The 26,684-nt window shown below is 31.3% G+C and overlaps 1 protein-coding gene across 1 annotated transcript in view; it reads right to left on the reverse strand.

The window, feature by feature from the left end:
- Positions 1-26,684, reverse strand: part of LOC147080032 (protein apterous-like) — a 193,440-nt gene that overhangs the window by 23,621 nt on the left and 143,135 nt on the right. Inside the window, exon 5 of the mRNA XM_085947776.1 lies at positions 10,695-10,900. Coding sequence (XP_085803902.1) covers positions 10,695-10,900 — 206 coding nt within the window. The remainder of the gene's footprint in view (positions 1-10,694; positions 10,901-26,684) is intronic.

Here is a 26,684-nt window from a genome sequence, read left to right on the forward strand (position 1 = left end):
AAATAATTATCCCATAAATATAATAATTGTACGTGTCATATTGTGATAGTTCTACATATGAAAAGTAGAAAGTAGTAAATTACCATGTTAGATCCTAACCGAAGTTTTTTGGTCTTCACAGTGTGGATGTTGTATTACGTATCCGGAAATATGTTCGTATACAGTTCATCGTGAGATGTTCTATCCATATAATAATGAAATCAAGTCCTTACCTAAATAAAACACTTAAAAATATGTAATAAAAACCACCGGAATATAAGAGAAACACAGAAGAAAATATGTATGTAGGTAAGTAAATTAGAAATACGATCATATCGTATATATTTATATAAAATTCTGGTAGGTAATAATAATAATGACAGCGTTATTGTCAAAAACTAGATACCAACATTATCAAATTAATGTTCTTATTGAATCTAATAAAATTGGAACGGTAAAGTATGCAATGCAACACGAACAACACTTTTTTTTTTAAATCTCAGTGCTATGGGAATCTCTTTCCAGTAAGACAACTCACGGTAAACTGTGCTACGGCGAAATGTAATACGTAAAATTTACATTTAACCGTTGTATTAATAGATTTTTGTTGGATGTTAGCCACTTGCTCAACCTATTAAGTCTTTACTCTGGATCCATTATTTTTAATCAACTTTGATCCAATAAACATATAGAAATATCATGATATAATGTATAGAAGCAAAATATTGTTGAAAAGATATTATGAGTCGGCTAAGGCCCTAGAGTGATAACTCATATTATCCAAAAATTAAGTTTTTAATATCGTAATAGATTCTTGAGTTTCCACCGCGTGTACTTCTTCCTTCTTTTCTCGACGTTTCGGGCTCATTGCAGAGGCCATTATCAAGAGATGATAATGGCCTCTGCAACGAGCCTGAAACGTCAAGGAAAGAAGAAAGAAGCACCTACACGCGGTGGAAACCCAAAAATCTATAACGATAAAAAAACAACCGTGAAAGTCTCAAGCATTATATAAGTTTTTAATACCTATATCGCCAAAAAATTCTAGAGCATTATTTTTCGTAATCACAAAATTGTAATGAAATTAATAAAATATCATTAGTGACATCCTCAATTTGATTTTTATAAAGTACTAGCTGAAGTACCCGGCTTCGCACAGGGTCGCTTCGTGGTTATATTTATCTTAGATATTTAAAAAATAATAAGAGGTAATTATTTTTTTAATATTAAAATATCTGTGTAATACAATATATCAATATGAAAATAATTCTAATAGGAGTAAAGGTCAAACAAAAGAACACTAAATTAGAATCGAATCCAAAATACGCAAACGTTATTAATGTTATTAATATGCACTAACAAACCAAAATTGGATTAAACGAACTTTGTATTTTATATAATACTAATTTAGAAACCTTTGCAGGTGTGCGCACAACAACTTACAAAAATTTCATCGCAATCAGATGAATGGTATAAGAACGCATACGAATAGAAGAAGATAGAATAGATGAAAAAGAAGAAGAAATGGTTGCCTCAATTCAGAAACCTTGGCGGGCGTGAGCACAATACTTGATCAAAATTTCATTGCAATCGGATGAATGGTATAGGAACGCATACGAATAGAAGAAGAAGAAGATGGTTGTACTAATTCAAAAACCTTTGCGGGCGTGCGCACAACAACTGGTCAAAATGTCATCGCAATCGGATGAATAGTATAAGAACGCACACGAATAGAAGAAGATAGAATTGAAGAAAAAGATGAAGAAAATAGTTTTATCAATTCATTAACCTTTGCGGGCGTGAGCACAACACTTGATCAAAATTTCATTGCAATCAGATGAATGGTATAGGAACGCATACGAATAGAAGAAGATAGAATATAAGAAGAAGATGGTTGTACTAATTCAGAAACCTTCGCGGGTGTTGGCACAATTACTGACGAAAGTTTCATCGCAATCGGATGAATGATATAGGGACCATACGAATAAAAGAAGAAATAATGAAGAAGAAGAAGAAGAAGAAGATGGTTGTACTAATTCAGAAACCTTTACGGGTGTTACCACAAAAACTGATAAAGGTTTCATCGCAATCGGATGAATGGAATAGGAACTCATACAAATAGAAGAATATAGAATAGAAGAAGAAGATGGTCGTACTAATTCAGAAACCTTTGCGGGTGTTATCACAACAACTGACGAAGGTTTCATCGCAATCGGATGAATGGTATAGGAACCATACGAATAAAAGAAGATATAATGAAGAAGACGAAGAAAATGTTTGTACAAATTCATAAACCTTTGTGGGTGTTGGCACAACCACTGACGAAAGTTTCATCGCAATCGGATGAATGATATAGGGACCATACGAATAAAAGAAGAAATAATGAAGAAGAAGAAGAAGAAGAAGATGGTTGTACTAATTCAGAAACCTTTACGGGTGTTACCACAAAAACTGATAAAGGTTTCATCGCAATCGAATGAATGGAATAGGAACTCATACAAATAGAAGAATATAGAATAGAAGAAGAAGATGGTCGTACTAATTCAGAAACCTTTGCGGGTGTTATCACAATAACTGACGAAGGTTTCATCGCAATCGGATGAATGGTATAGGAACCATACGAATAAAAGAAGATATAATGAAGAAGACGAAGAAAATGTTTGTACAAATTCATAAACCTTTGCGGGTGTTGGCACAACCACTGACGGAAATTTCATCGCAATCGGATGAATGATATAGGGACCATACGAATAAAAGAAGAAATAATGAAGAAGAAGAAGAAGAAGAAGAAGAAGAAGATGGTTGTACTAATTCAGAAACCTTTACGGGTGTTACCACAAAAACTGATGAAGGTTTCATCGCAATCGGATGAATGATATAGGAACCATACGAATAAAAGAATACATATATAATAAAGAAGAAGATGGTTGTACAAATTCAGAAACCTTTGCGGGTGTTGGCACAACTACTGACGATCGGAATCGGATGAATGATATAGGGACCATACGAATAAAAGAAGATATAATGAAGAAGAAGAAGAAGAAGAAGATGGTTGTACTAATTCAGAAACCTTTACGGGTGTTACCACAACAACTTATGAAGGTTTCATAGCAATCGGATGAATGATATAGGAACCATACGAATAAAAGAAGATAGAATGAAGAAAAAGAAGAAGATGGTTGTACTAATTCAGAAACCTTTACGGGTGTTACCACAACAACCGATGAAAGTTTCATCGCAATCGAATGAATGGTATAGGAACAATACGAATAAAAGAAGATAGAATGAAGAAGAAGAAGAAAATAATGATTTTTCTAATTTAGAAACCTTTATAGGTGTGCATACAACCATTTACCAAAATTTCATCGCAATCGGATGAATGGTATAGGAACCATACGAATAAAAGAAAATCGAATGAAGAAGAAGAAGAAGATGATGATTTTTCTAATTCAGAAACCTTCATGGATATGCATACAACCACTTACCAAAATTTCATCGCAATCGGATGAATGGTATAGGAACGCATACGGGACAGACACACAGACAGACAGACATACAGTCAGACAGACATTCATTTTTATATATTAGTATAGCCTATACTCTTCGCGAAAGTGCAAGTAATAAGTTGACAAAGTTTTATCGCAATCGGATGAACGGTATGGCAGTGCATTCAAAACGAACAAACAAACAAACAAACCCACAAACAAATATTATTTTTTATATATTAGATATTATGGATCTCATAACGTTTCTTTCTCAAGATGTAAAATTCTCCAAGACAGTGTGAGAAAAATACAGGTTCCTGGTTGATTAGTAAAACCTTAGGGCCAAAATATAATTTACCAAAGAGTAATTTTTGGAAATGTTTTTTTTTTATATAATTAAAAGTGATTTTTTATATCAAACTATTTTTTTATATTTTGATTTTTTTAGATCATTTAGAATCACTGCATTATTATCTAAAAAATGAGAAAATCGAAAAATTTGAGTTTTGACTCTAGGCAACTCATATATTTTTTTTACAAATATCATTATAAAAACTCATCTATTAGACTAGCATTCTTGACAATCGTATAACAACAGATATACCTAACTGTATCCTAACCGATCTGTAGAATGTATGTGTAAACACTGTGAAGTTAGAACATAGAGCGAATAGATTGCGAAAAATAAAAATAAATTTTGTTGCTATTTCTTTCAACAATTATAATAAAATTGTAAAGTCCCCCGATTGGTGCTCCCTGCCAACATACACACACAGTGGCACACACACTCACCGCAAGACAATTTGACAGGAATTCGTTCGAGTCATCATAATCATCATCATCAACTGTGGGAGCCTTTCCCCTGACGGTCTCAAGGATTCCGGGGACGAAGGTCCACCGAAAACTCCGACAAAAAAAATTACAAAGATTTTCGCTTCGTCATCGTGATTATTGAATTAGCGCGATGTGAAATTGTGGGCTACGTATGCGCTGAGAATAATAATCGTCCAAAAACTTATATACCTATAGGTAACTCTTACGAGATTCAACGTGTATTTTATCATTGCAACAATAATCTATGATTAGTGCGCAGATATTCTTTGTCCAGTATCAGTGACGTCCCATGGGGGTTGGCAGATTGAGCGTCGCTTAGCGGCAGTTACTCGAAGGGCGGCAAATCGAGGAGAATCATTAGATATATAAAAATAGGTACCTAATCTTAGTAATAACGGAAATATCTTTCTATAAAAAAATACAGCTCACTGGTTGGAAACAAAGTGTATTAATTGACATACAATGTTTAACAGGACTGTAATTTTTTGTCGGATTCGCGATGTCTAGTTTACTTCCGTTGTCTTTGGACATCACGTCTTTGATGACTAGCAATAACACGTGCAGATTTACGAGTTATATTTGAGTTATAGGTAGGTACTCTTACATACATAGCTAATTAATTTATCCAAATATTTTTGCCAGTCATTTACGAGTTTTGAAAGCTGTCAGGTGTATTTTAAATGTATCTGCCGTATAAATCGTGGAATCGCAATATTGTCTATTGAAATAGAAATGGCATTTAAATTAGATTTTGTGATATATATATTTTGTTAGTAATGTATCCATACAGCACATTTCTTAGTCATGAAAAGATGATAAAAAATTACTGAATAAAAAATGAAGTGGAATTTTGGCGCTGCCGAGGGGCGGCATTTTGTCTAGGGGCGTCACTGTCCAGTATTTCAGAAACTAAGTTATTAAATACAAAACGGCAGTCTGTTTCATCTAAGTATTTAATTTGTAAAAAAAAGTAAGTATAAGTTCTTCCGATAAGGGTAGGTACCTATATGACTATATTCAATGAGATATTATCTCATTGAAATATGTACATAATTTTGATGAGTTCACATATTATATTGTATGTCTAGTTTTCTATGTTTTGAGAAAATTGAATTTGAGAGAGTCTAAAACGAAATAGAAATTGGCTCAATCAAATACGCTGTTTGTATGTAGGGATATAATATATATTCGTATTGTCTAAGTATATGGACGTTTTGTGTATAAATACTTAATTTTAATAACTCATCACACACTCATTTCGAAGTTTTTTTTAATCAATTCGAAACACTTCTTAATTTATATTTTTTGAAAGCATAGAAATCTGTGCACTATTGACAATAAATATATCTTGCGATTGAAGTTTTGAAAAAGAAAATATTTTAATAAAATCAGCACAAGGTACATAATATGTACTTATATATTACCTGTAAGAAAAATTTTGATCAAATATTTATTTTTTTGTTATTCAATATAACAGTTAAGAATGTCCCATTATTTGTAATGTAAATACATATCAATTTTTGAAAAGCCGCATAATCTTAGGTAATTACATTATGTCATATTTGTCTCAATTTATCTGTCATGCATAAGAGGAGATGTATCTGAACGCGTATGAGAGAGCGAGACACGGTGAAGACGTATTAAAAGAGGTAGTTGTAAGTTTGAGAGAAAACGTATAGGTACCTACTTACGTAAGCGAAAATTGTAAATATGAAAAATAAGTTGACACGTAAATCAAGAAATCATTTATTTTAATCGGGGCGAAGATTGTTGACAGGTGGCACTGCAATACTGCGGTACCTATTTTTTAAAATGTACATATCCTCAATATGTTACTTTATATATTGGCCCAAGTGGAATTAGGTATTCGAATGAGTGCTATTGATTATGCTATCGATCCAACTGGCATTTTTGGCATAATTTCTAACTAAGTTATCTGTATATTGTTGTATAATTCAATGCACCCAATACAATGAAAAATTAAACATTTCAATACACATATAGGTACCCAGGTGTTAAAAAAAACAACAATTATTATTGTCATGATCTAAAAGAATAATAATAAAAACGAATATGGATATCTACTATCTATTTATTAATTTACACAAAGGCAACTTGAAAGCAAACTGATTCACGAAAAATGTGTAGGTATTATATCTCATCTGTACCAACCAATTACTAATAAAATGTATAGAATTATGCAGGTATATGGTAAATATATTATAATGAGTAGGTACTCAAAGAACGTATTTACTGTAAAGCTACATTTTTCAGCATGCTCTCTTTCTTCCTGGTGTGAAAAAATACTGTCCACAACGATCAATTTATCTTGTTCTTGTCCAATTACAACGGAATATTTATTTTTACTGAAAAGTTTAACACTAAAGTGAGCGCTTGCGCGATATCATAAAATAGAAATCAATTCACGAGTAGTGAACGCTAATAAAATATGTGAGTAGTTTTATTTTGTATTTAGATTAATAAACTATAATAATACGATTTACATGGTACAAATATTAAGAAAACTACAATACCTATAAATAAACATGATTATTAATTAATTAATATTGGTAATGTTGTAAAACAACCAACGATTTCTTGAGTTAATGCTGAATATTTATTGTAACCATAAGGGCAACTTTGTACTAAGAGTGAATTGGGTGTCGATGGTCTAATGTCAATACCGCGTATCTGACCTATATGTATGTCACATTTTATTAGATGTTTTTAGATCTTATATATCATCATCATAGATCATTATATTAGGCGTTATGTCAGTTATGTGCTTTGCTTTGCCACTTTTTACGTTTTGGATTATTATCATGCTATGTAGTTATAGCATGTGGGAACTATTAATAGTCAGATACGGTATATTAATATTTAGTTATTTTAGCTGCCTGCACAACTTGAAAAAAGTCACTTACGTGATATTAACATTAGGCCATCGGTGTAATAATCTTCTTATACCTGCAGCAATGAGTGACACACTTTAATATGTAGTATGTTTTATTGTCAAAACAAAACAATAGAGCGATAATAATTGTCAGCATTTCCTCAATCATAACTAGATCAGTAGGGTATGTTATGATTTGTTAATTGCGATAATATCATTTGTAATATTATTATGAAATGCATTTGTTACATTGGAAGGATAATCCATGAATTTTCACTCAATCATCGAGTCAATCACTCCACTTGAATCAAGTCTCTCAGTTCATTAATATAATCGATATCTTGATCACATCGATCTCACCAGTACATCATTACCCGCGATTATAATCTAACGCTGTCATATTTATTAAAGTATTATTGTATTTTTATTGTATTCTTGTATCGATCAATAAACTCTCCTCCAAACATCCACGCAACAACCACCTTCATCTACCGCTAAATACCTACATGAATTTCTAGCATGTCTACTGCCCATAATATATTCACATTTTGAAAATAAATATTAATAGAAAAAAAATCCAGTGACAGATTTAGGTAGGAACAAAACAAATGGATTTGTTAGAGCCGAAATAGGTGCAAACTTCAAAACCTGTAGAAATAATATAATATATATTATCGTTTCTAAAATGTCATTCTACCAATGACTCAATTAAAAGTTTTACTGTCATTCGGAATAATTTATTAGGTAGGTACTGAAAATAATTAGTTTAATGCCAATATCACCAAGTTCGACCCTAATGTTGGATCCACGTAATGGCCCAAGTCAGACAAGTCTTTGTTGTCACTTAGCTGTTGTGAAGAACTAAATTCGCGTTGGCCAACAATTAATGTTGACCAACGTTTGAGTGTCGGTATTCAACACGCATCAAAAGGCTCCAACATTTGCTTAACTTGGGCCATTGTAAAGACTTAAGGGGACCTAAGAGGATAGGCCTCTACAAAGTGGAAGTTGTATTTAAAAAAACATGTTTTTACGAGAAACGGACGTTAGCCACCTAGTCAACGTATTAGGTCTACACTCTGGGTCCAAACACACATTGAAGTGAATTTTACCAGACCCGGGATTCTCAGCCATCTTGGGTAAGTACCTACGTATATACACTAATATTATTATTGAAAAGTGAAAAAGTCATCCATTAAATTTGTGTACCAATTGTTTTAATTAGTGTAGGTACGAGTATATTGTCGCATATCTGTGGAAGGTCATTCTATATTCTCTTATATATAATATCTAGACATAATATTGATCTAGGTCTTCATGGTTAGGTATTGCTGTTAAAAGTGATATTGTATTTTTCAGGGAACACAGAATCTGTTCTGTGGTATTTTGCTTAACGCGCAAATAATATAAATACATAATTGTTACGTTTTTTAACAATACAGTTATTTAAAAAAAAACAATTTCACAGAACAGCGAAAAGTTACACTGATTGGCGAACTTGGTTAGAATCATAATAATTAAAATACGTTTTAACTTTTATCGTTTATACATAAAAAGTCACGCCTGAATGCGAACAATAATATAAATCATTCGCTTGGCAAGTTCATAGTAAATTATTTATTTATTCCCTCATGTTCAATGGCCAATCGATGTCGATATTCACAGTAAAGATGCTTGAAAATATAATATTATTTAAGTACGCGCGGTCACGCCATGTTTACATATTATAATACTACTCAATCAATTAGTTTTTTCATCGTTACGCTTCACATAGGTAGGTATGTCATAATATTATGGAATTATGCCGATTATGAAACAACTATGTACAGTTAACGTGACATCGGTGATAGAATATGAATATTGTAAAAAACTACTCTTTCGGTGCGAATAGTGTATGTCAAACCAAACGTTAGCCTTGTCTTGTTTACCTATCTACAATCATTTTTTTCCAATTATTGTTTTTATTGCATTCAAAAATAAAATCTGGATTCAAGATTTCAGAATACGAAATTAAAGTCATCTTAATGCTGATAGAAACGTTTAAAAACAATCCCTATGTACTGCACTACGCACTTATTAAAATTTAACCTGTAGTATTTCTGTATTTTTATTATACTGCTTCCCTTGCATTTCTCCAGTGAGTAATGCAGTTGTAATAACTCATTACGGACATTAAGGGGGAGGAAAGAACGTGTCAAAATATTAAAAGATTACCATAGCGTCTTCCTTATTTTTAGCATTATGCATTTTTAGCAAGGTATAATAAAATCTTATTTAATTCCTATAGATTTTAAAGCGTTACATTGCACCTACAGTCAATGAAATTGTAATTATAAATTTCTATGTATCTATCATAAATGAAGATATAATTATTTTCAATCGAACATGTTGGATTGACTAGATCGCAATACAATAAGGATTTTCCATACCTAACATTCAATATATATAATATTATTATACTGTATGTACCTATGTATTTTGATTCTAATTAATTCACATATAATATAATATACTTGGTTATTTGAATATATCTTGTGAGCATAATAAAATGTAACTATTTTGAGTAAATTTACTAAAAAAAATATTAATTTTTGAAATGCAAATAGTATATTATATTATGTCCTTATGTAATAAATAATTACTTTGCAAAATAGAAAAAAATCACAATACACCAGGATTAAACATTGATGTGATGAATAAGACTGCGTTGAATGGCTAACTGCATAACGCTTCATTTAAATATGACTGCTACAAGATAGCTGTTGTATAAAAATAACATCAGTTGTATTTTTCAGATCGATATCAGCCTCGTTTTGCAGCTGATATGTCTCAACTCTGGCTCTGTTGTCTTCTCATTCCTTCTATTAATTGTTAAAATAAAATTTAGGAACACAAAATTATGTTGTTAAGTATAGGCATTTTTATTTAAACAATGCGGAGCTTTAAGACATGAAAATATTTGTTCTCCAAATTCATCATCAAAAATTCAATTCACCATGATTGAAAATATTTTACTGTCATATTAAAATTAAAGATTTCAAAAAAAAAAAAAGCTAGTAGGTAGTAGAGACAAGAATAATGATTTATTGATGCACACTGCACAGCTATAGTATCTCCAGTTTTTATTTACTGAAATTGAGTTATTATATACAAAACACTAGTCTGTATCATACCGTAGTTGTGTAAAATTATTGGACGTCCAAAGAGAACATAATATACTTAAGATGGTACATAGATATTATTTCCCCTTAATTTCCAATCAGTTTCAATATTTCAAATAACATTTACCCGAAACAAAGAAAACTGGATAAGGTACATCAACATAAATAAAGCATCGATATATTTATCCTAATTTAGAGTATTTTACACAACGGTGTTGTATGTATACATTTAAGAGTAGGTACTTACCCATGTGGTGAGCGCAGGGTATAATTAACACAAAATTGCAACAATAATAAACAAAAATTATAAAGCAATGAAAAATAATAGAATAGCCAATTCACCTGTAAAACTCTCTTGGGTAGCCCAGTCTTCTGCGAGAGCTGTTTGAGGTCTTTCGCATCAGGGTTGTGGTTGATGGCAAAGTAGGACTTCATCGTCCGGAGCTGATGATGTTTGAAGCTGGTCCGCATCCGCTTCGTTCTCGAGGATCCGCCAAGGCCAGACCCTGGCCTGCTGAAGCCCATATCCAGGTATTCCGTGTTCAGATCTGACATGGAAAATTGATGTATTTCAAAAAACTTTAAAATTTTAATGATATTATCACACAATTTAGTAGGTAAGGTACATGAACAGAAACTGATAAAAGCTTTTTGTTTTTTAACCTTAAATTCGCGCAATGTGAGATCGCATGCCAAATGTTTAGGATTTAAAAAAAATGAGGAGCCCAATAGAAGAGGGGTCTAATTAATATTAACGCGTTCTCCTTTAAAAGTGATTTTAGACTTCTCAATTACATCATTACCCTATCACCAAAACATATTTCGATCTGATGGTCCACACATAACTTAGAACCTAATAGGATAGTTGTAACAAATGTGACGTTACAGATCAACGAAATATAAACTATTGTTTTCCTGAGAATAAAATAATATACCATGGGAACATCATACTGAAATCGATAATTTTCAACGAATTTGTTTTTTAATGAATGGGAGAGAGGTTGAAACTATGGCGTTGACAGATAATTTAATGAATGTTGTGGGGAAATGTCACGATGGAAAAAATGGGAGAGGAGATCAATAATACCGAAAAATGTGTGACGTCATTTTACAGAGTACCCCATAAATGACGTCACTACAAAATTCCACATGTAAACTGATGTTTGATAGTCGTATATTAAAAAACAACAACAACAAAATATTTAAACGATTTTTCCACAAAACGAAAATTCAATAGTTATGCCGATCTTCTACCCAGCTCCTCGATTACATATTTCATTTATTCGCTCTCATCGCAATGCTAGTGCAATACATACCAGTGCAATGCATAACACACGCCAAAATGTTGAAAACAAAATAGGTACTTAACTAATTTCAATCGGATTTCATATTTATTTAAAACATGTTTTTATTTGATAAATGTACTTAATTCTATATTAACTATCACAAAATAACGCACACAAAATAATGCTAATGAGTTAATGAAAACAATAATTATGCAATGGACATGTCGTTGATTTAAATACATTATTGAATATAATAATAAGTTAAAAATAAAATAATTAAGCCCAATTAGCACGGCATATTACGTATTATATTATATACCATGTAGCATAACGTAGTATGAATGGGTGTATGCTAGATACAACATAATAATATAAGGACACAAAAATTTAATAATTGAATGCATTATGATGGAAACAAGCTACAGTCTCTAAAAATATTAATGGAAAAGGGTAAGAACATAACTCTAACGCCGATCGCACATACAAAACGTCCTGCCAGTGATATGGCCATAAATCGAAACGGCCCACAATGTTGCAATCCTCTTCCGCACACACAGGCAGGACCATGCCGGAACGGTGATGTCACGCGGATAGCCGAAACAAAATATGACTGACCAGACAAATTTGCTGCGTCATATTTTGGAGGACGGAATAATTCCGATCCCTCAGATTAATCGCTTTCAACACCTGACTCCTCTGTTTCGGTAGAGTTTCAGTACACGCGTACAGAGAACACTTCATGTCATTAAAGATAAATGACGGCAGAGCAAGTCAGGATTCTTTTTTATTTTCTAAAACTCTTAGCACCAAGGTGCATGGTTGCAATATCAGTCCCGTGCAGCTTCGTTTTGGGACAAGGAAGTGTGGCACTAAAATATTTTCATCCTGACACGTTTATAGCGTTATGGAAGGCGGCCGTGCACAAGTCGTGACTGCATTTACATGGCGGATGGAGATAGGGTAACTCAAATCATTCACCGCGAAGAGCAGCATAGCCGATGCAACCTTTTGCTATTCTAAATTCGACCCATGTCGAGTGAAATTTGTTACATAAAGCTGATGTTTTCTTATACCAAAATTGTGTGACGTTAGTTTAATAATTAAACTACGGTTACATGTAAATTGTACGTAAAACATTTCACCGTGGCACAGTTCGCCGTGAGCTTTCTATCGGAAAGAGATGACAGTAAACTATACGGTCTCCAATTTTATTAGATTCAATATGAACATTAATTCAATTCTCATAGCTGATTTTGGCAAAATTCATGAATTCACGAATAAAAAACCTAACCTTACCTAACAAATACTCCAGTATATCGGCAAATTTCAAAATTTGTTTGCTGTGAGTTGGTACTATACGAGCCAAAGAGGTTGAACGGTATTTAATACTTTGGACGCTGAAGACACACATGCGCGTAATGACTAGGCGGCCGATCGATGTAATTAACGTGCATTTTAAAGGTACTAATTAAAATCTCATTATATAGTTAGCAGCGAATGAGTTAATATACGGCCATATATTTCCGATACAACATTTCACGGTAAAGTGTGATACGGCGAACTGCATACGTACAAGTTTCCGGGTACGTTAAACTACACGTCTTTTGTGAATTACAACACAATTCATTTCTTTGCCTATTTGACTATAAAAACAGTTATAACCAATAGCTGCTAAAATTAGTGTGATTGATGTGGTTACTCATTTCATTTATGCTTTTAAAAATCCACCGTTTAATAACAGAAAAAAAATATATACTTACACAAGTAGATAATATAAAAATAGTTAGTAAAAAATATTAAACGTAGGTATACTTAAACGAGTAAGATACTTAATGTCAAAATTTTTTCGATGAAGTAAATTTGAAGAGGCGTTGCAAAAAATCTGAAGTGATATCGCGACTCACATCCGTTTTATAAGGAGAATTTCCGAACAGCTTCACACCGATGTCAAAATAGATAAGATTATACTTTTTTCTATCAATTTAAGAGAGTTATCATATTGGCCATTCTTCATCAATGTTTTACTGTTAAAAAAAAGATTTTTAAGTACCTACCTACTAACTGGAATTACTACTTACCGCCTTTTTGAGCTATGTTCACGAAATTTTACATTATTTACAAAAAAAAAATATACCTATTTTAACGTTATATTATGTAGATATCTTGCGCATTGACAGCAAAGTTCTGCGTAGTACATATTATAAAAAAACAGAAAACTACAGTACCACAGTACCTCGAGGTCTGAGAGGTCAAAAGTTTAGCATTCCGTGGCTTAAAAACCTGCGTGATTTGTACGGGCGCAGCTCCACCGAACTCTTAAGTAGGTAAGTATGGTTAACAGATAATAAATCAAATATTGCCCTGATTTTTTCTGCTATATAAATGGAGCATTCACAAAACAGATTAATAAATATAATTCCGATACACTGCATTTTGACTCTGGGTTTTGAATGTGTGTGGCATATGAAAATTAACTACACATTATAGACGTGCAATCTTAGACTATAGATACATCTAGACGCCACCCGTTGCATTGCTAAAGCGTGCAATAGTGTGTGTTGCAACATTCAAATACACCAATATTGAATGAGCGTCAGTGCATAAACCGAGAGCAGTTGTCAGAACGAAGGACTAACGTATTTTTGACACGTGCTTAAGTTTATCTCACACTCGAGATCGGTTACCTGTTACTTCACACTAGGGCTTGAAATGAACTGGAGTGCACCGGAGCGCCGTACCGGTTCATAAAATTCCCAAAATTATTGCTCTGTTTCATGCAATAAATAATTTGACCGTCTGAGGTAAACAAACCATATAACACTTATATTTATGAAATACACATAAAATTAGAAAACTACCTATGCATATAGCATATATATTTATCTACCTATGTAAATATTTTCGTAAAATTGTCGAGAGCTACGGTTCGTAAATTTTCCATTTCCATTTTCCATACCAGTTCCTATTATTTCTGAGTTCTCTGGGAGCATTGCTAAGATTTATTTCACAATATTTTAAAGGTAAATTAACGGTAAATAATTACAAGATAAAAAGAACTTTTTATATAAGTACCACGTTTTTAAATTTCCTGTTGAATCATATTAACTTGACATTTCTATGTATTAATAATTTAGGACTATGGACTAGGATTTGCTATTTTGCATCAAACAAACAAACACATATAGAATACTGAAATGTCATTTTGATTTCCATAGGAACGCACGTATACATTAATAATTTTGTTGCTTAGCAACCAATAATAGTGGATTGGATTACGGATTTCTTCCGAAATAACTTTTTATACAAAATAGAGTTAACTGAAAATTAAATCAATTCTACTTAAAGATGGCTACAAGTATTAAAAGAATGCATTGGAATCGTGTTCTGGTATATTCTAAAAGTTTCAAATGTCTAGCTAGTCGGGAAGTTAGTTAAAAATTGATTTCAAAATTTGTACTGGATAAACAACCACCGGACAAACAAGAATACGAGCTAAGAAAAACGTGGTAAAAATCAAAATGTTTAGTACCTATGGGGCAGTAATGAATGAGTTAAAGTGAGTCCCTACAAAAGCGGAAAGTTATATTATGACATCTAAAATAGAGTTTTATATTTTCGTACAGTGTTTTAGTAATTAAAAGAGAATAATCGTTATCCGTTGCTCATATTACTCGTATAATATATCCGAATTGAGCATAGTATCCGGGAGTGACAGACTTGGGGCCATGAGAAAAGAAGACATCACAGAAGAAGTATCTGGGTGCCATATTTTATCGAGGGAACGTAACGTCAGTGAAAAAAAACGTGAAAACATAAAAACTACTCTTAACCTATTAGTGGAGACTGCGTCATACAATTATTTATTTATTTAATTAATTAAATAATTTTGAAACCAAACTTTTTACGCAAAAATTGTACTTCCGCATCCAAATGAGTTATTAATTGTACGTCTAACCTATAAGTATTTAATTATACAAAAAATAAGTTTAAATAGTCAATAGTTTATTAAGTATTATTAATTGAAGGTGCTGGAACGTTATCCTTTTCCAGTAACTAAAATATCATTAATAATAACAAAACATATTTATTAATGAATCAAAACTACAAAAAAATATTAAAATAATACAAAATTCAAGTCAAGAGTCACTCTCTCCAGTCTCCAGTGTGGATAGTAGTAGTCAAAAGGTAACATTCCTAGAATATTATATTTTTTCTACTCATGTAAACTTTAATGGTCGATTTTTACAATAGAGTGAGGCTGGAATATTCCCCGTTTTACACAAAATAGAAAGAATATACAAATACCTACAAAATGGTTATATTTTTTATAATTTTTGAATATTATCCTTTTTCCAATCACCCGTTCAATTTGTTTACCATGAGTCATGACACACCAAATAAAATTTCAGCAAAATATTAATATGAATAAAACAATCTAGTATGCAACAATAAAAATAATATTGTTTGGTTCTTGTCTGTTTAGTCTTAGTGGAAGCCAGCGATAAACAAATTTTGAAAATAACAGATATACTGGATTATTTGTTAGGTTAGGTTAGGTTATCATTCTTGAATTCATGAATTTTGTCGAAATCAGCTATGAAAATCGCCGCTGTTCCCGCCTGGCTTTCAGTAAACAGAATTGTACCTATTGTTTTTTTAGTGCGAATGATGCAATAATTGATTTTGAAAAAGAATTATGTCAAAATTCGGCTGTAAATTAAACAAACTATTTATATATAATTAGGTATATGAGTATTTCCTTATCGACTAAGTATCTGTTTCATACTCATTTTTTAAATTTCATTTCCATGAGCGCTGATAAACTTAATTTGAAAAAATACGACAATACAAAGGGCAACAAAAATTTAATTACTGTAGTAGATAATCGAGTATATTGACTCAAAACCGAAATCCAAAAAGTCGACAACTCTTGTTCATAAAATGAGTATTTGTACAAAATATTATTTTTATTTGACTACTGTTCTCTGCATACATTTTTAAATAGTTTGAGGATGTGTCAACAAAATAGTGTAAAACATATACAGTCAGATTCACAGACTTCCTCTTTCATAGCACACCTGTACATTTATTCTATACAGAAGACTGCTATAGGCGGTTATCGGCAGCTATCGAGGGTAGTTTTTCATTTTTTTGTATCAAAGTATTAGCACGTATTGTAACAATTACAATAAGTTAGCCGTCTAAATAGTCAAAACTGTCGCTTTGTCATCAGAATCCAAAATTTAATCATAAAATTTATCAGACCCAAGAGAGATGCTGTTAAAACATAGCATTTATTGTACTCAACAATTACAACTAATTTATTGTAATTGTTACAATAAGTGCTAATACTTCGATACAAAAAATTAAAAACTACCCTCGATAGCTGCCGATAGCGGTCTATAGCAGTCTTGTGTATAGAATAGATGCACTGGAACGTCTAGCGGCATATCGTTTGGCAGACACTAGCTGTAAGCAATTGTAAACAAAAATTATAAAAAACGTGTTAAAACCTTATTTGTTTGAAACCTGTAGAATATAGGATTATCTAATAAAATAATACGAATTGAATCTCATGCGTGTTTTGCACTGGGCCTAGGAATATGATCACATCATTGTTAATGGATCAATACAATTGTTAATTTTTACAAAACCATTTTTTTAATTGTTTTCAAGACAAGCGCTAAAACTAGCGTATGATAAAAAGTTAATCTAGTAATTTAACTTATACACAAGACGTATACAATGAATGACAATGTTGCAATAACGAGTGTGCATTTTAAATTATTTTGTTCGGTACACTCTTACATTGATGCACGTATTAAAAATCTCAATGCTTCTATCGTGGATTTGAACCGGCCGCAAAAGGTTTACTTACAGTCACCCACGCAGAGATGAGACGAAGAGATAGGTGACCGCTCGGGCTCACAATCATTTTATTTTATTTCATTTTATTCCACCACTACGGCACTGGTCTCCGTAAAAACAGGTGCAAACAACACTAAAAATATATTATTATAAGACTACTAGTACACGAACCGGTCTTGTACCTGTAATTTAATTTTAGGTTGATATTCAAATTTATCATGAAAGTATAAAATAATAAAATACTTAAAACAACTTTTATCACAGTTTTGATAATTTTAAAAGTTTTATGTGTCCTGGTGGAGAAACAATTATTTTCATCATAATTATTATAAAAGACAAAATCAATAGAAAAGAGAAATTGCGCTGAATACCCATCTCATTAAATAATACATTAATATTATAATCAATACAATACCTAAGTTTTACTTTATTTGACAATTTTGTTTATCAATAATTCATTTTCCTTTAAATCAGTGAATTTGAATACCACAGGTAAGTACAAATATCAAACATGTGCTTTTTTTAATCTTGCTTCAAAGCCTGAGCACAGTAGAGTGAATGGCGAACAATTATTTTTCCATTTTAGAATTAATCTCCTAAAATAATGAATGGTCCCGAGACAAGATCGCAATAACAATTCCAAGATCCATCTTAGAACCAAAAAAATACTTATTTCCTTATTAATAATATGTTTATAAATAAAGGCCAGAAGTACAAATTCAATTTATATAAGATATGAATATTTTAGTACTGGTAAGGGCTTTTTAACGTAACCGTAAATAATCATTGCAAAATTAACAAAACAAACAAGACCAAAATATAAACAAATCTATTCATAAATTGGTAAGTACTAAGTACAAAGCAATAGCAGAGAGAAATTTTAAATCTCAAATATTTCGCTCTACTTATTCAGGAATTCATAAGTAGTAGTAAGTACTGTAAATTGAGTAGTAATTCTGAAGTTTGATTCTTCAATGGGGACAACTAAACCTACTTCAATAAAATATATTCCAGGCGTATAAGAAACGAGGAGATAAATATATGGATAAAAATATTGTGTAATTTGGTATATGTTTTTAAATTTGTGTAAAATTTCCCTAATACCTACATTGGTTATTTTAATACATACAAAAATGTATAATATAGACACAAGTATGGATAAAACACGAAATATGATGATCATTTCGATGTTTGCTGTCAAAAGGGCGTAAGAGACATTCAGGTATAAATGTGTTATTTATTAAAGAATAAGTTGAATTGCATAGAATCGCATCTTCACGTGATGATTATTTCTTAGTGGGTAATATTTCAATAATCAATAATGACTGTAAACTAATTATTTTGAAACATGTATAATATTGTCAATTAAAAAAAAATATCAGTTGATATGTTTTCATATAATATAGGATGGGCATGGAGCTATTCATTCTAACATACTGCAGAGACATAATAATCGGGCCGGCTGATAGCGACCAACAAAAAAAAAATAATAAAAAAAATCGTCTAAACTGAACACAGGTCGTTATTTTATTTTAGAACAATTCGAGGGGACGATTTCTCACAAGACAAATATTTTACAAAAAACTGGAGCTGTTTTAAATAATGGCTCGTTGGAAAATACAGGTTTTTTTAATGAAGGTGATTTTCCATTAAGTTCGATTTAGCCTGAAAAATTTCGGCTACCGAACGACAAAGACTGATCGGAATGCATCGCGTTTTATTATAGTTAATAATAATGACATACGTAATATACGAATGACGCTTTGATAAACCATGAGAAAAAATTAAGAGAAGACTGAAAAAAAATTGCATGACTAAAATCTGAAGAGAGACTGACGCCGTCTTGAAATCAAGGTTGAATGTCCAACATAACTACATATAACGGTAAGCACAAAATTTAACTTCCTTAGTATTTTTTGTATTAATTACGTGGTGTCAATCCTTTTTTTTTACATTACTTACATATCAGTGGCGACTGGCGAAGGGTGACTTTTGGAAAGAGGTAGGCTGTGAAGATCAAAGAAAAAAAGCACACTCGTCAAGTATACTGACAGAAAATAAGAAGATATTACGATATTACTACTGATGAATTGCTACACACTAATGGCAACGAAACACAAAATCCGTGTTTTATTTTATTTTCAAAAACCGTCTATATTTATGTAGGTATACCTACCTAAGTACCTATGTTATTGAACGCCATAGAATTTATGGTTTTTTAATTATCTTATTATTAAATCTTTTGGACAAAGCTGCAGTCAAAGACAATAATAATGTGCAAGGGTCTTAGGCTTCGCCTTTCGAGCCTACCGTATTGCATACATTACGGTAGACGGGTCTTAGGTCCGTGAGGTAAAGTCCAAACAAAAAAAAAACTAACACTCATAGCACAATAATCTGATATATAAAATAGTTGAAGAGATATGGGCGCTATGGCATATTTTTTTTAAGCTTTGACGGATGGTTTTGTGTATATTTTTTGTAATACATTTCTAGATATTAGAATATAAAATAATCAACTTATTATATAGGTAGGTACCTACGTTAATATAGGACAGTTAAAAATTACTTTTCTTAAGAAGGTAGGTTAATTGCCTAGTATAGAGTCTTCTCAAATGCTACATATATATGCAACAGGTACCTACAGGTGGGTATATAAATTACACGTATACTATAAATGACTATTTTTATACAATTTTACCTGAGTAACTCAAACTAACGTTTGTAAATGATGATATTATGCATTTCATATCCTTATATTTATATATTTTAATATATAAATAACGCAATGTGGGATGGGATTTGCATGTTGTGCATAATGCGAAAAGACGTGAGTACCTATGTGAGAGTATGCGATGTGATAGAGGACACAAAGCTGATGAAATGCGAATGGGCTGGATATGACGCTCGGTGAGTGAATAACCACTGGAAATGTTATCCAAGAGGCAATAAACGATCACGCCTTGGTTGCTGTAAAATTTGCTTCAACGAAATTATATGGCACCGAATACAACCATAGCCGTGGATTCACGGCTTATGATATAATATTTTCAATATGAATATGTTATGTGTATATTGATTGGTTCCGAGGCCTAACTGATTACAATGTCATGTGGTCCTCTCTCCCATGGGTATTCTTAAATTAAAGTCAGTCCTACATTCAGTCAAAGGACATTTGAGTACATGATGACCACAGTCTTGGATGGACGTTTTTTTTTTTTACGAAGACCGGATGTTTTTCGGTGGGTTCATATTATTTTGAAGTTATAGTTAATATCATTTATATAAGAATTCATTTTTAGTCATTGAATGAATAGGTACATACAAAATATAGATGGAAAATATTGGAAAAAGCATCATAGAAAATAATATGAACGAAATTCTTCTTTTTGTTGCACGTCGGCGATGACTTTAGCCATCTGCAGCTGGTTTCACAAGAAACTCTGAGATTTTTTAGCCAATATGATCTTCGTCTGCTAGGATCTTTTAATGCACAACTTAATCAAAATTGTATTAATAATAATAATTATAATCATACTTTTTTATATAAATAATGATCTATATTTCCTTCCCTATGTGTATGACGTTATTCACAGCCATTCTTCAAGGTGTCTGAGTAAAAATGGTACCTATAAGGATGAAGATTCTCAAAATGTTGTTAATTTTAATAATTCATGTCGTAAGTATTTATCGATTAACAGCAGTATTGTACCTTGTAAAGAATTATTAATATTATGTTTCAAACATTTTTTTTGAATCACGTAAATATAACGCTTATGTGGGTATCTAATATTAACCATCAATTTAACTATAACTTGACTTATGATCGATAAAAGCGAAAGTAGGTATATTTCTATTTTTGCATATTGTGATAAAAATATAGACGCATGGCAGGTACAATAATATATTTCAATATAAGTATCAAAATAAGTAGACACCTACATCTCTAATCCGATTTTGCCCAAAATTAATTACCTACCTAATTTTCTAAGTATGTACCTACCTTAATTATATAGTATATTTTAAGACTAAATCACCTTTGGGTATATTTATAAGAGAAATAATTCAAAGTTCCCGAAAGTATTCATTTTGGACTAAGATATATATCTATATATGAAATAATTAATAGTATATTATCATATTAACACTATCGACCGTGGGTACTTGATGGAATTTGAATTTTAATTTTAATTACTCAAATGGAATAGTACAAAACTTAAATCCATTACAATTAATGTATCATTCAAATTAGACGTCCAGAAGCTTATAGTATCACATGTTGATATGGAAAGGTGTATCCTAGACTAAACATATAACATAATTTTAAACAGAGTAATCCAGTAGTATGCAAGAAAAATAAAACTACTTAGGTACTGGTAGAGGTAGATTGGTAGATTAAATGCTTCATAACTTTGCACTCCAGTTCTTGGATGAAAATGATTTGTAATATGTTCTAAAATTATATTTTTTACATATCTGTCTATTTATTTATTATTACATATAATAATATGTAGGTACAAGTAAATATCATTTGATCTAATTTTATGCGAAGTAATCAAGTGAAAAGTTATAAAACATATACTCTACAATAGTGTAAGTCTGCAGACGTACGTGACAGCTTACTCAAAGCACAGGATAGAGAGAAATTAAATCAGTTTTGAGAGGCATTCATCTAACAGTGGGTTAATGCCGGCGCTCCATTGGCACGCAAGTCAGACGACTTACAGTCTTCGGACTTTTTTTTCGCGTGGAGCACCCCAGATCTGCGGGTTTTTTAATCCGCAAACCAGGCTCGTTGGATTTCAAACATGTTTGATATTTTACTCTCCGAGTTGCCAGACTTCGTCCGTCGATCACTATGCAAATTTGATTGGATACATTCGGACCGAAAACAAATCTGTAATGGTTTTAAACACGTCCATTGATTAATTTGTTAATTTACACATTAGAAAATCTATCAATTATTTTTTTATTTGTATTTATGAAATTCATAAAAAAAAAGTAAAACTTGTGTTGTTTTCACTGCTATATTATTTTATGCAAGTCTACATATAAATTATACAAAATTATAGGATTATCGGAAGACATTACGATAATCGCAACTTTTGACAGTTTGACTTTTAATTCGTTCGTTGATCAGTAGCAGAGAATAGACAAATCGGACGATTTATTATCCTCTGACTATTGGCTCGCCAATGGAGCGCTGGCATACCTACACCAGTACCTATAATTATTATATTATAATAATATACGTAAGTAGGTATTTAATATATTTATTCGGAAAATATTCTAACAATACCTCAAATATTTTTACTTTCGGGACGGGATGTTAAACATGTTTTGGGGTATAATAAATAGATAGACGTATATAAGTATGAGGATATTTTTGTTGCTGAATATTTTTTCCGTCGGTAAAAAAATCCCTGGAAAAACGCCTCTGTTTTTCTTTGTTTTATTTGTCCAAATCCCACCGACCACGATACGCCGCGATACACAATGACTCCCAGACCTTCCGATAAAATATTTATTCTCGAAAATAAACAACGCGAGGGACGCGGTGTCCAATGCCGTTCAAAAGCGTATGCGATCTCCTCCCATCGACGGAAGCGGCCATCTCCGAGCGAAAACGACCATCTCCAAACAATGCCTTCGGATTTTACTTTTTTGTGCCTTTTTTCAATCACTTGCCGGCTACAGCGCGACTGGATGCTACCGACTGCTGTCAGTGATGCGAAACGTTTGATTGAGGAATCAACAATACAAATCGACACTATAATAATATGATCATGTTGTATATTTTCAATTTAAGACACATTTAAAAAAAAAAAGATTAAAATGACAGCTATTTTATTTCCTTACTGTTGAAAATCGTTGCTCCTTAATAGTTAGATACTGTCTTACTAACTGTCCACAAAAAAAAAATAACGACCAAATAATCTAAATTTTATTAACCGTTATTTTTCCTTTATTTTATGTTTCGTCCATTATTAAAAAAAAAACGCTTGTGTAGGTAACTTGTTTAATTGACTGTACGTCCGAATCATTGAAATTTATAAAGTAAAAACTCAAACAAAAGTAAAGTATTCCATAAACGATAATTATTACATTATTTAAAATCACAGTGAGTAGGGAATAGTTTTTTTGAATACGCTTGTAAATCTATCCATGCGAATAATTATGCACATAATCAATTATTGAGCTTCGCCTATCGTGGCTCGATAAGGTATAAAATATAACTTGGTAGCATCAATAATAAGTAGGTACTTATCAGCAACATCTTCTTGGCTACTTGGCTACTCGTTAAAACGCCCATTTTTAACCGCACTCCCATTATAAACTAACACACTCTCCCATTTAGTAGATTATAGCGCCTAGAAGCGTAGCCAAGAAGTTGTTGAAGAAGAGTAGCTAACATCCATTTCATTCTTCGATTTTGTGTCCACTACTGCTGAGGATAGTAACACGTCCTTTCAAATGTCTTAGCTATATCTACTCCATGACGACATTTACTTGTATTGTATAATATAATGTAAGCGACGCTCCACCGTACTCTTTCTATTTATGAACTTTTCCAAATTATTGTTTCCCATTGGTACTATATGGTCAAAGAACTGAATAACTCAATCTATGAAAACATTATATATAATATATTATATACCCACTATAAAAATAAATAAAAATAACAATGGATTTCAAAAGATTTTTTTTGTGTAGCAAATATCGTATAAATATAGCAAAATAGGTCTGCGAATAGTATTTTTATTCTAACTTTCGTTTAGATATCAAATTTAATGTTCACAATATGTTTCAAAAAATGTCAAACGAATTATCAAAATATTGAAGAAATAAAGACAGTACCTAACCGTATGCTTTAATTAAGTCAGATCGATAAATAAACCATTACAATATCTAACTCAGAGGTGTGACGCTAATAACGTGTCATATTTTTAACCTGTTTCATTGTATTTATATATAGAAATACAAAAACATTGGTAACTAATAAAATATAAAAATACCTATATTATGTTAATTTTTGCCTACTAATTTGCTAACCCTTAATCTATGATAAGTTATAAGATAAACGTACATATTACTATTTATACGTAGGTAGGTCTACCTATTAGGAAAATCTTGAACGGAAGAGGGCGATTCGAATACCTACACATTTTTACATTACTGAGTTATCGACCCTTGCAGATTCAGTCAAATGCATTCATTATGATCTGGCAGTGTTTCAAATTCAATGTTATGTAGGATTTTCAATAGAGAATAACTAAATCATTAAATTTATATATATATATATATAAAAATAATTACACTTTGGAATAATACAAAAGCCGCGTTTATCCACATATTGACAGAAATGATAATTGTGGAAAATGATTCACAAATATACAGTTTTCCGTATTTGTTAAGATATATATGTATATCGTCACCTCAATACTACAACTAGATACCTAACTCTGATTTGGCCAATGTTGGGAAAATTAAATTTAAACTTTATTTGATTAACATAAATCTAGGCTATAATTATTATTTAAAATAACCATGGAAAATTGTGCTTGTCTAGTTGGGAACAATTAAATAATATTCAATTGGATGAAAATTAATGCATTTATGGTTTTAAAGTTATCTAATATTTTAATCCTTACATCGCTGACGGCGAAGCTGTTGTGTCGGCATTAGATGGCCATTATATATAATTAGGATGTTATTTAAATGTGGTGAAAGAGTTAAAACACAAAATTAATACAGTTCCCATTAACTTCTGACTTACCTAGATTATATCATTTGGTAGAGAAGGAAAATAAATGTAGAATCATATTCAATAGCCCTCTTAAAAACAGTGAAAATCAAATTATCTAGTTATAGTATTGAGATGACGATATAATATATAATACTTTTAATTTTAGTCGGTCATTATTCATTACTGTTGTGATTAAAATCAAGAGATATTATATTATTTATATTCACCGAAACTGACCTAATATTATAGAAACATGATAGAAAAAAGAGATATTTATTTGTTTCCACTAGTTTTCTAGTTATTTTTATTTACTATACAAATACATAAAAATACACTTCGTTTGGGTAATACAAATAGGTACATATAATTTAATGATTTTAATGCGTTATATATTTGACTCATGGTCAATTATAATATAATTAGTAGGTACTATATTTGATTGACAAAATATATGTTTGTCAGGAGACGTCATTTAAACTGTTTACATTTTTTATAATATCATAAAAATATTAACAGTCGTATCTCTTCATAACTGTCACTAAAATTATAATAATAATTATTATTTATATAATTGTTGTAAATCATTATATAAGTAATATGTAGTTATTTAATATTCCCACTACTTACTTATATCTCGCATCCATAAACATATTATTTTCCATTTAAGATAAATTATATTATCACTATCCAGAAATATATTATTTATTAACAAACTTTCAGTTGACGTAGGTAATGTTCAAAGATCAGGATACACACAAAAAATATATATCGTAAGCATTCAAGGAAAGAGAAAATATGCCATAATTATTAACGGCCCACGTGCTCGTCGTAGGTCAAAATTGAGTTTTTATTGTATTTTCAAACCATGATCCTGGACACTCCTTAAACGTTGTAGATAATCTATTTATATTAAAATTTTGAAGCCTTATTATCCTTTATAGTTATTTTAAACATTTGATGACTGACTGCATAAAGTATTTTTGTTACATAAAATAGTATTCTTTTAAACCTCTCGCTCTAATGTTTTAGAATATAGTCATATTTCAGTACATAACTGTGCAGTGGTGTTAGAATTTTTTACATTAAATTTATTAATTTTCAAACGCATTTACAAAACCATTAGTATAATTTATTACGAGATAATTTTTGTAAAATATTCACGATAAAAAATTATATTGATAATCTCTGTGATCCCAAATTTGACAAGAATTAGGCATTTTATTATTCAAAAAATCGGCAAGATTAACACATTTGAAGATAATTCTAAAGATACTTATTATAAGCTATGTCTTTGACCATTCAAGTGTGATAAACATCTTATGAATAATGATTGCTTTATAATAATTATTGACCTAAGAATAAGGTAGTGTTTTTTTGAAATACGCCATTTCTTTTGTCATTCCCCAGTGGTTAAGCTACAACATACGGCCG

This window comes from Rhyacophila brunnea, unplaced genomic scaffold (assembly GCF_057557595.1).
Source record: "Rhyacophila brunnea isolate RB1 unplaced genomic scaffold, BYU_Rbru_1.0 scaffold_1, whole genome shotgun sequence".
Taxonomy (NCBI): Eukaryota; Metazoa; Arthropoda; class Insecta; order Trichoptera; family Rhyacophilidae; genus Rhyacophila; species Rhyacophila brunnea.